At 55.5% G+C, this 11,244-nt stretch overlaps 1 protein-coding gene across 1 annotated transcript in view; it reads left to right on the forward strand.

The window, feature by feature from the left end:
* Positions 1–1,760, forward strand: part of LOC111157588 (NFAT activating protein with ITAM motif 1) — a 34,771-nt gene extending 33,011 nt beyond the window's left edge. Inside the window, exon 6 of the mRNA XM_022519128.1 lies at positions 571–1,760. Within this exon, the coding sequence (XP_022374836.1) occupies positions 571–630 (60 nt within the window). The 3' untranslated portion in view covers positions 631–1,760. The remainder of the gene's footprint in view (positions 1–570) is intronic.
* Positions 1,761–11,244: the final 9,484 nt, after the last annotated feature.

An 11,244-nucleotide genomic window follows, 5' to 3' on the forward strand; every position in this document is an offset into this window, starting at 1 on the left:
TCTTCTCAAAGCCCTTTCTATACTCAGCCCTGAACTTGGCCCTGACTGGAAGCAGGGCTTCCCCAGGCTGAGACCCCCAAGGATGTCTCGGCCATCCTAGTCACTGTCCGCCCTGTGCCGGGCCCTGAGGGTCTGGCCGGGACAGTTGGACGTGGCCCTGTCCTCTGGGAGCCTCAGGTCTGCAGGAAGAGACGTTGACCTGACAAACAGAGACGTTGGCAGCCCCCTGTGAGGGGTGGGCTGCGGGGAAGCTGGGGCTGGGGGAGGGGGCACTCAGGGATGCTGAGCCAAACTTGCAAGGTGAGTAGGAGGTAGTGGGGGAGCAGCTGGGGGTGGGGGAGCCCCCCAGATAGCGGGGAGAGCTTGTGAAGAGGCCTGAAGGGCTGGAGGGCAGGGAGCAAGTGTGGGTGGCATGGGGGGAGAAGAGGTTGGCGGGGTGGCCGTAGGGACAAGGACAACCCTTCCTGTCAAAGCCACGCAGGAAGCTATGTGTTAACTTCTGACTAAAACTGAATTAGTGCAACTTTGTTCTCTTCCTATTGCTTTTTCTTTCTTTCTTTCTTCTCCCAGGAGAAACCGCAAAGATTTACGGATGACAGTGAATTTAACATGGTCTATGAAAACCTCTAGAACGGGAACCACTGGCCTATTGGTCTGGGCCTGGATCCAGGGCCCCATGCAGCCCCTCCCTCCACAGAATTGGCCCCACACCAGGAGCAAGGTCCCAGGGGTGCCCCATCACCTCGTCCCCACATTCGAGGCACTTCAGGCCTCGGTCTGCCCCCTACCCCCCCATTCTGTGGCCCAGCCATACCCACTGAGCATCTCACATCTGGCCTTTGCCCGGGCTCTTCCCTCTGTCCGCCAGCCCTCCCTCCATCACCATGGGCTCTCTGGGACCTCCGCATCCCCAAGCCCTCCGCACTTTCTCAGGATCCACAGGCTCGCTCACCGCCAGCCTGCCCTGCACGCAGACTCTAAGGCCAGCCATGGGCAAGGGACCCTTGTCCCTGCTGTGAGCACGAGCATCAGTGGGGACACCTAAAGGACCAATTACACAAATGCCCCCTGCCCAGCTGGGTTGAAGGCACAAGGCAGCCGTGCAAGGTGGGGCAGGGGGCTGGGGCGGGGGCATGGGGGGGGTGGGCAAGAAGGGAGCTGCTCAGAGGCTGGGCTGGGCTCAGGGACAGGCCAGGGAGGCGGCTGAGTGGAGGTCATCAGGCTGGGGGCCTGGAGCCAGAGGGCGAGGAAGGAGATCTGACATTCTTGGGACAGGGGACAGGGAGATGCTGGCCAAAGAGGCTGAACTGCCTGAAGCGCTCCCTCCCCCCAGCAAGGACCCTGAGGTGGTTTCCCATCAGCCTAGCCATCTGCACTCCATGCTTGGTCACCCCGTCCAGGCCTCAGCTGCTCCTCCTTCCCCAGAGATCCCATCTGGTGTACCTGGACCCCACCCCACTCCTCTCTGGTCTGCCTCCTTCCCCTGGCCCAGGCCTCTGAGGAGCCCTTCTCCCATGATCTAGCCGCAGGACTTGGTGCCTGGGGCTCCTCCAGCAGGTGGCCAGCTGCTTGGTGGTGCCGGAGCTCAGACCCTGTCCAGACGGGGGCCCCTCGGGGCACGGAGCCATTCTGCAGCCCCCAGTGCGAGTTCCTCCCTTTCAGTAGCCCTGCTGGAACCCGTTTCATAGGCAGACAGGGCTGAGGGGTGGGGAGTCACCCAGGCTGCGGGGTTCGGCTCCTTCCCTCCCCTGCTCTCCCCTACCCCCGCCCCTCTGCCACTGCCTTCTACTCTTTCATTTGTAAAACCCTCCCTCCCACCCCCAGGCTGCCCCAGAGGTCCTTGAGGGGCCCTTGCCCACAAGCATGTACAGTGACCATGAGGGGCCCAAGGCACAGGCCCTGACCTTGGCCCCTGAGCAGTACTGGGTCACCCAACTGTGGGCATCCAGATAAAACATCTACGGGATGCAGGTGCCTGGGGGGCACAGTTGGTTAAGAGGTTAAGCCTCTGACTCTTGGTTTCGGCTCAGGTCGTGATCTCAGGGTCGTGGGATCAAGCCCCGCGTCGGGCTCCTTGCTCATTGTGGAGTCTGCTGAAGTTTCTCTCTCGGTCTCCCTCTGCCCCTCCCCCATGCGCTCGCTCTGTCTCAAATCAATCAATCAATCTTTAAAATAAATAAATAAAAACCTGCATGGGATCACGTCCCTCCTCGTGCTCCGCTGTTCCCACCGTCCCCAGTTCCCCACCTCACTGGGAACGAAATCCTAACCCCTTCCTGAGGCCTGTGAGGCCCTTCAGGACCAACCTGCCACCCTTCTGCACACACAGCCACTGCCCCCATAGTGGCCGAGTCTGGCCGGGGGCAAGACGGGGAGGGTGCTGAGGTGTCCAAGGGGCAGGCAGAGAGGCAGGGAGGAGAAGAGAGAGGAAGGTCAAGCTGGAGGGGTGGGGTAAGAGATATCCCGGGACTCCCAGTGTGGAGCGAGGACGATGGAGCACCTGTCCCTTCACCTCCAGGGCTGAAAGCCCCACGAGCTGGTGCAGGGGTGGGGGGCAGGGGGGTGGCAGATTCCCACAGGGGGAGCAGGGGACAGTAGGGAGGAGAGGGCTTCGAACTGAGCTCCTTGAGGGCAGGCCTATGTGGACTCTGGACTCTGAGCAGGCGAAGGAGGGAAGGACGGAACTTGGGAGCCCTGTAGGGCTGGGGGCTGCTGAGCTTTCTGGAACCCCAGCTCTGTCTCCCAGCAGCCGTGCCCTCCTGAACCCTGGTTGCGGGGATAATCGAGACCTCTCAGAGCGGCTCAGAGAAGACAGATGGGGAACTCTCGCTCAGCGGGTGTGCATTTTCCTCTCGGCTTCTCCTCCAGGAAAAACAGGCGATGGCAGAACAGTGCGGAGGGGGTTCACTAAACAAGGGGCCCCGGGCTCTGTCGCCCCAACGGGGAGGAGGATCTGAAGAGGAACAGGTCAGGCCCTGGTGAGGGGAGCCTTAGACCCGAAGGCTGGATGGCAGCATCCCCAACGGTGGGTCCCAGGCCTAGGGCCGATAGAAGTCCCCTGCGGTCCTGGAGGGCCAGGCCCTGGGCACCACTCCTTCCCACCCCGACCCTGCCCCAAGGTACCCCCTCGTCCCCTCGGAGGGGCAGTCGGGCCTGGCCTGCCTGGCCCTGACCGGGATTTCCTCCCGGCTCTCAGCAGGGCCTGCCTGCCCTCCCGGGTCACCGTCCGCAGAGCCTTGGGCTCCTGGAACCCGTCAGCTGCTTCCGACACCCTCCACCTCCAAGGGCTTCTCTGGGGCAGCCCCTCAGACGGGGCCTGCCCTGCCCCTTCCCTCCGGCTTCGGCCAGCAGCCCCCCTCCTGCTCCTGCTCCGCTCAGCGCTTGCTGGAGAAAATCATCCCTGAAAACCAAGCCCAGGAAACACAAAATAGGTGTGGGAGCGGCGGCCCCTCCTCGACAACAATTTCCAGAGGATTCTGTGGAGCAGAGTTTCCATGGGAACACGTGCACTTCCACACAGAACCTCGGCAGGGCTGGGGTTCCCCCTCACAGCCCAAAGTGCAGGACCAGGGCCCCGGGGGCTTCGGCCCCGCACGGCCACGGTCGTGGCCCCCCACCCTCACCAACCTGAAATCAAGCTACTGGCAAATCTGCCTTTTTCTTTTCTTTTCTTTTCTTTTTTACTTCTAATTTAAAGGCGCACTCCATTCTAAGGATGCCTTTGGGATTTCCAGGATGGATTTTTATATAGCTCAATAGTTTTCTTGGCAGACCGCTCAGCCGGAAGAGGTGGGCTGTGGCCCCAGCCCAGCTAGGCTGACAAGGCGGCGTCTCTCTGTCCCTCTTCATGCCAGGGGACATCCCTTACCCACCTGAGGCGCTTCCTCCCACCCGGATTCAGGCTCCACGTGTCGGGGGCACCAGCAGGAGGCGCTGGACCACCTTCCTCACCAGGCTGCTTCCTTGACCTGCCGTCTTAATTTACCACCTGCGAGCCTTGACCGAGTGCAGGTTGGGTCCCTATCTGCACTCGGTATTTTGCATGTGTTTATCTAAGCGGGTGCCGCAGATATAACGGGCATCACGCAGGAGATCAAATTTCTTTTCTTTTTTTTTTTTTTTTTTTTTAAGATTTTATTAATTTGACAGGCAGAGATCACAAGTAGGCAGAGAGACAGGTGGACAGAGGAGGAAACAGGCTCCCTGCAGGGGAGAGATCCCGATGCAGGCCTTGATCCCAGGACCCTGAGACCATGACCTAAGCGAAAAGCAGAGGCTTTAACCCACTGAGCCACCCAGACGCCCCCGGAGGTCAAATTTCCTCTCCTGCCAGTCGCTGCCTCCATCCCAGGCCCCTCCAGAGGCCACCCCGGGGTCATTGGGGTGTGTTTTTTTTTTCAGGCTGTTTTCATTGTGTCCACAAACAAATATGCATAAATATGGACATATAAACTCTACAGTGATTGCGGGGGGTTCTGAAAGCTTAAATGGGATCGTTCTGTAGGTGGTGTCTGTGCTGGCTTTGTTCATACAGCCCCACGTGGTGGGGATCTGCCCGTGACAGCACACCGAAGCTGCCAGACTCCTTAATTACAGCAAAGGATTCCGCAGCACCCATGGACCCTAATTTACCCAGAGCCCTATAAATGGCCTTTTCAGTTGTTTACAATTTCCAGCCTCACAGAAGGTGCTGCAGGGAACAGTCTTGGACATAATCTGCAGAACTTTCTCTGTGGGAAATGACAGAAAGGACTCGCTGGGGCCCCGGGTGTGGACATTTACTATTTTAGCAGATGCTGTCAAGTAGGCACTCAGAAGGTTTGTACGGGTTTCCATTCTTTAAGGCTTCTATCTGCACTATCTCATCTAATCCTGAAAACCCCCTGCGAAGTGGGGGACGGGGGGTTTGTCTCCCCATCTTACCAAAGCAGAAACTATAAGAGAGAGAGGCTGAAGGTCCTGTAGCCCAGAAGGGGCAGCCCTGGGCTGGCTCCTTGTGTGTGGTTTTTGGGCTCCATGGGTCAGATCGGGGAGGGGGAGGGGAGGGGGTTGCACAAAGTGCAGGATTGTTGGGGGGTGGGGCGGGGGTCCTCCTTCCCTGCCTTTGGTCTATCTTCTTGAGGAAAGGAAGGCAGGTCTGTAGAGGTTGGTGGACCTGGGCCCGCCCAGCAGACAGCACGCACTGTGGGGCCTGGCTTCAGGCAGCCTAGACATTTGGATCCCTAGACTCCCCTGAAAATTTCTGGGCACAACACGCCTGGAGGTGTGAGCCGCCTCTTGGAAGCTTTCTAATCCGGGGTAATGCTGCTGTAATTGACAGTGGTTTGCATTTACAACCCTCTTGTTACCTGAAAATCTCCTCGCGGTGGCTGTATCTGGAGAGGGTTTAAGTTTACCACTTTGTGGACCTTGAGGGGCAGAAGAGAACAGGCGTTTTCTCTGTGCCCCTTCGCCCACCCCATTCCGATCCCCCAGTGAGTGCCGCAGGCAGGCCCGGGGGCCCCAGGCTGGCTGAGCTCATGGCCTTGGTTCAGGGCACAGCCCTGTACCTGGCTCCCCATGGGAGCCCCAGGTTGATTAGGGGGTCGTGTTTCTCCCCAATTCTCCCTCCTTCCTGGGTCCAGCCCACTCATCTCGTCTCCCTTCAACCCCCTCTCCTGCTGGCCCTTCCCAGTCTCTGATCTTTCTTTCTTTCTTTCTTTTTCCTTTTAAAGATTTTATTTATTTATTTGACAGAGAGAGAGAGAGAGACAGTGAGACAGTGAATACAAGCAGGGGGAGTGGGAGAGGAGAAGCAGGCTTCCTGCCAAGCAGGGAGCCCGATGCAGGGCTTGATCCCAGGATCCTGGGATCATGACCTGAGCTGAAGGCAGCTGCTTAACCACTGAGCCACCCAGGCGCCCCACCAAACTGATCTTTCGAAAGCACAGATCTGACCATGCCTCTCCCCTCTCAAAACCCTGTAGTACCTTACATTTATTCATTGCTACAAAGGGGCCACGATAACGCAATAGGGGCAAAAACAGGCTTTCAACAGGTAATGCTGGGAGATACGGACGTTCCCATGCAAAAGGATGAAGCCAGACCCCTACCTCACACCCTGTACAGAACCACACAGTGGCTTCCACCATCCACGGGTTGGAGCCTTGACTCTTCAGCCCTGTGCTGAGAGTGGGAAAAGAGACAGATGCTTCTGGGGCACCTAGGTGGCTCAGTCGTTAGGCATCTGCCCTCAGCTCGGGTCATGATCCCAGGGTCCTAGGATCGAGTCCCGCATCAGGCTCCCTGCTCTGAGGGAAGCCTGCTTCTCCCTCTCCCACTCCCGCTGCTTGTGCTCCCTCTGTCGCTGTGTCTTTCTCGGTCGAATAAATAAATAAAATCTTAAAAAAAGAGAGAGAGAGAGAAAGAGAGACGTATGCTTCTGTCCTCATGTTGTCCATCAGCCTCATTTCTGACCCGCTCCCGCAGGCCCGGACACAGCTGCAGTTCACGGAGCTGCAAAGCTCTGAATTGTTCTTCTCCCATTTTCTCTGTCCCAAGGCCCTTCACTCCATTCTTTGCCTGAGGTATTCCTGCTCAAAAGCCACTTCCTCCATGAAGCCTTCCTTCAACCCCCGCCTCCACCGAGCAGTTCCTGCATTTCTCACTGCTCTGACCTCCTTGAGTTGAACTGGGTCACACACACCCATCCCCCGCAGCAGGCTCTGAACTTCCGGAGCTCGGAGCTCGGAGAAGAGGCCGCGTGTATCTCCTCAACTCATGGGAGGGGCTCAAGAGCCAATTGTTTAAAGAATAAATGAACTTTTACCTTTGCTGGCGATTTAGTGCCCGTTCTTGCTGAAAGAGGAAGAATGATTTTATTTTCCAGTTTCCAGAAAGTGATCTCTAGGACATGATCCATTTCACATCGGTGAGAACTGAAACAGACATGGTGCTCCGGCCGCTCCGGGAGAGGGGAGGCCAGGCACGTGCAGGGTCTGGAAAGCTGGCACCAGCCCTCCAGACAGGAGGGGGCAGGCTCTGTGCGGACTGGTTGGAGGCCCAGGCACATGAGGAAGAGAAAGGTGATCGAGAGCGAGAGCGAGCAGCGGCCCCGGGCTTCACCTCCCTGCTCCCAAAGCTGTCAGAGGCTCGGATTGATGACACGTGTCTGTGGAACTTGCTTTGGAGGCCGAGAGCCCTGTTCGGGTGGTTCTGTTAATTGATCCCAGAAGCCCCTTGTCACTGCCAGGGGATGCTTTAGCCAGCTCAGCAATGTTCTGACCGCCGTTCCTCGCCTCACCAGATGGCCGTTCCTCCCGCCTCAGCTGCCTCGAGCCCTGACCATGTGGGATCTGGGATCCTCCAAGCAGCCAGCAGCACTGATCCCACGGCGGGGAGCAGGGTGGGAGCCCGAAGAAGCCCCTTGGCCAGGTCAGAGCCACCCAGACAATGTCTGGATGGGTAGAGGAGACTCAGGGTTTATAAAAAGTCCTATACTCTGATCTCTCTGAACTCAGCCTCAAATGCCCCCCACCTGCCTCCAATGGCCTCATGGCCCACTGCCTCTTGCGGGCAGGGAGGCTGAAGTGCTGTATATTGGGGGTGAAGCCAGGACAGCTGCCCCTTGACCCATTAGGAAAAGTCTGGCCAGGTTAGTCCTGGGGGGAGGGAGACTCTGGAACCGAGTGACTAGGTCCAGGAAAAAAAAAATGCTGTCTGTGTTGATACAAAGTGAGCCCTGAGCTCCCACACCTCGGGCCTCCTCAGCCTTGTACAGTGGGTTAACCATCCTGCCTCCTGGGATATAGTAAGGAAGCCGAGAGAGGCTGAGGAGAGTCAACCCCAGACTGGCCTGGTCCTGCGGCTGTTACTCCCAGCCCGCAGCTCAGCGCCACAAGGTACCGCTGTCATCTCCCCTGGTTCAAGCCTGGAGTGGGAGATCACAGAGAGCTTTAAGATGCTCCAAAAAACAAACAAACAAACCAAAACCCAACAACAAAAAAAACCCCTTGCCCTTGCCTTGGAGGAGGAGGAACGGCTGCTAATGGATATGGGGTTTCTTTCTGGGGTGATGAAAATGTTCCAGCATAGGATAATGGTAATGGTTCCACAACCTTGTGACTATGCTAAAAGCCACTGAATCGTACCCTTTAAAATGGTGAATTTTATGATATGTGAATTATATCTTAATAAGACAAAACAACGCCAGACACTGCCCTATGTCACCACTTTCTGTGTCCCCTGTTCATGACCCCCAGGACAGAGGACCGAGCACACATCACACATGCGTGTGTGCACACACGCACACACACACACACACACACACACACACACACACACACACACTTCCCCGGGAAGGCACCCAAGTCCACCACCCTCCAGCTCTCCACCCCAGCCTGCCCCCCCATGTCCTGCCCTTCCTCCCTCCCTCTTACACAAGGGTCTTTCCAGACTCTGACACATAGGAGTTCTCTCTGCCTACTGTGTAATTACATGCCTGCTACATTCTTATCCAGAGCGAGGCATTGTTCCCATTTTATAGATGAGAAAACAGAGTATCAGAGAGATGTAGCCTCTTGCCCAGGTCCACATGGGGGGGGGGGGCAGGGGGAGAGGCAAGGGGTAAGACGGAGATAGATTCAGGCCCAGCGGTGACTTCAGAGTCTGTGATCTGAACCTCTTTGCTCAGTGGCCCTCTGCCATAGGCTGAATAGTGGGCCTCCCTGAGAGGTCCACATCCTAATTCCTGGAACCCACAAATGCCACCTTATATGGCAAAGACCCTGCAGGTTTGATTAAGGATTTTAAAATGAGATTATCCTGGTTATTACAATTCGCAAGTGTTCTTATAAGAGGGATTATGGATAGAAGGCAGAAAGCTATATGGAAGTAGAGAGATTTAAAGTTGCTACACTGTCGACTTTGGAGGAGGATGGAGGGAGGGCCCATGAGCCAAGGAATGCAGCTCTAGAGCTGGAATGGGGGATGAGGCAGATTATCTCAAAATCTGGAAGGATCATGGCCCTGCCAAGCCCTTGGTTTCAGCCTGGTGAAACTGATTTTGAATTTCTGGCTTCCAGAACTGTCAGAGAACAAATGTGCACTATTTTAAGCCACTGAGTTTGTGGTACCTGCTTACAGCAGCTGTAGAAGTCTACTATGCTTTCCCTTCTAGAAGAGCCTCCCAGGCCTGGTGTGTGGCTCCTCCCTGCTCTGTGCTCCCTGTGGTCACTGAACCTCTGACCCTGGAGGTTCTGCTGCTGCTCTGCATTTGCCCCAACCTTGGCCCTCTTCTCTTGCTCCCACCACTGACATTGCCAGGCTGGTGTCATCCTCCAGTTGTCCAAGAGCAGGCACCGGCTCTGGGGCATAGCAGAGGAAGAAACTGAGGCTCAGAGAGGGACAGTGAAAGCCCAAGTTCACTCAGCTAGCAAGGGGCAAGGCCAGGTTTGAACTTTGGACCTGGCTGGTTCTAGAGCTGGTGCTCCTAACAACTCCTCTCCCAGTGGACACTGAATGAGGGTCCCTGAGTGGCCCTTGATAAGTACTCCTGAATGAGTGACAGTAAATTTCCCTGAAAGGCAAGCAGACACTGAAACCCAAAGAAAACATATTGTCGGAAGGGCTATGGGAGCCACGAGGAGAGTAAACCAAGCCTGAGCTAACCAAGGAAGGCTTCCCGGAAGAGGGGACCTTGAAGGATGAAGGCATTCCAGATTGAGAATATCATGAGCTAAGGCCTGAAGATGAAAGGAGGGATGGCAGAACACGTGAGGTGTCTGAGGGAGCCTGGGGAGATGGCACCAGGCCTAGATCATGAAGGGCCTTGGGTATCAGACTGAGGCCTGAAGAGCACACAGAAGTTGGGGAGCAGGAGAGCAAAATCCCTTACACTGTCCTTTAGGAGGCAACTGAAGTAAATGGCTCAGGGGGGGCTGGTTTGTTTCATTTGGAGGCTGCTGACACCAGCGAAAGCTTTGGGACTGGGACTGAAGCCAAAGAGATATAGCCTGGGGCAGGGGACAAGACTCTAGAGCCACTTCGGAGGAGAGGGGACAATAAGACCTGGTGATCTACTGGCCTCAAGTGTCCATGCCTCATCCAGGGGACAGAGGCTGATTTCAGTAAACACAACCAGAAATGCAGGAGTGGAGCACCAACGTAGGGAGAAATCTGGGCAACAACCAGGAGGAGGTGTCCTAAAGGCAGTTAAGAGAATGGATCAGGACTCAGGGGACAGGTTGCGATAGCAGACACATGATGAGCAGAAACTGGGAAGGCTGTGGTGGGCATAGCTGCAGGGGGAATGAGGTAGTCAGGGAAGGTGTGGCAAGAGGTGACCAGGGCACCCAAGGTCAAGGACTCTTAAGGAAAGACCCTTTCCCTCCTCTGCTGCTGGTGCCTCAGGGTACCAACCCCAGCACCCACCTGGGCCCATATGGAATTGGACTTTTCCTGATGGGCTTCACTTTAGGGAAAGCTGATAGGAAATTCTAAACCAATAAGAGCAAATAAATGAGGGGTGATTACCGACAATAGAAGAGGGTACACCACGGGGTGCCTCCAAATAGCATTTCCTCCAGTACATTTTAAGTGCTTTATAGGTCATTAACTACTTGACAGAGAGAGCCTGACACTTAAAGCAAAGAATTCTGCGCCTCTGCCAGGGAAAATCAATCAGAAATGAAGATTGAGCATTGCTGATGTTAAAATGTACTGGGTGGGCAAAAGGGATTCGATTTACACATAATGTTAAGACCCTCTCCGTTGTGTAAAGTGGGGCACACTGGTATTTGAGGCCATTTATAAGTCCCAAACTTAACCCCCCCCCTTACCATTTTTTGTTGTTGTTATTGTTAATGAAATATTTCAAAGACACGGAAAAGTACAGAGATGAGCTTAACGTCTGAGCCCACCACCTAACTCTGTCAAATAAAACATTACAGCTACGGTTGAAGTACCCACTTGTTAAAAATGTTACTTGCCTTTTCTTCCTGTCTTTTCAAATCCCTTCTGTCTTCCAGCCCCCGCTCTTCGGGGAGACCGAGGCTGACCACCCATCCCTGCCCAAGACATCGCTCCTTCCTCTGAAATCTGACTGTCATTACTGCCTCTTTAATTAACTTGGCGATTAATCACCACCTGCTTGTGAAACAGCTTTTATTGTCCTTGTCCATCTCATATGTGGGATGTGGATGGGGGTGGGGACCATGCAGGCAGGAAAAGGAGGGACAGGCATGCTTGGCAGAGTCTGCTGGAGAG

Source organism: Enhydra lutris, unplaced genomic scaffold, assembly GCF_002288905.1.
Source record: "Enhydra lutris kenyoni isolate GAN:26980312 unplaced genomic scaffold, ASM228890v2 scaffoldscaffold55, whole genome shotgun sequence".
NCBI lineage: Eukaryota > Metazoa > Chordata > Mammalia > Carnivora > Mustelidae > Enhydra > Enhydra lutris.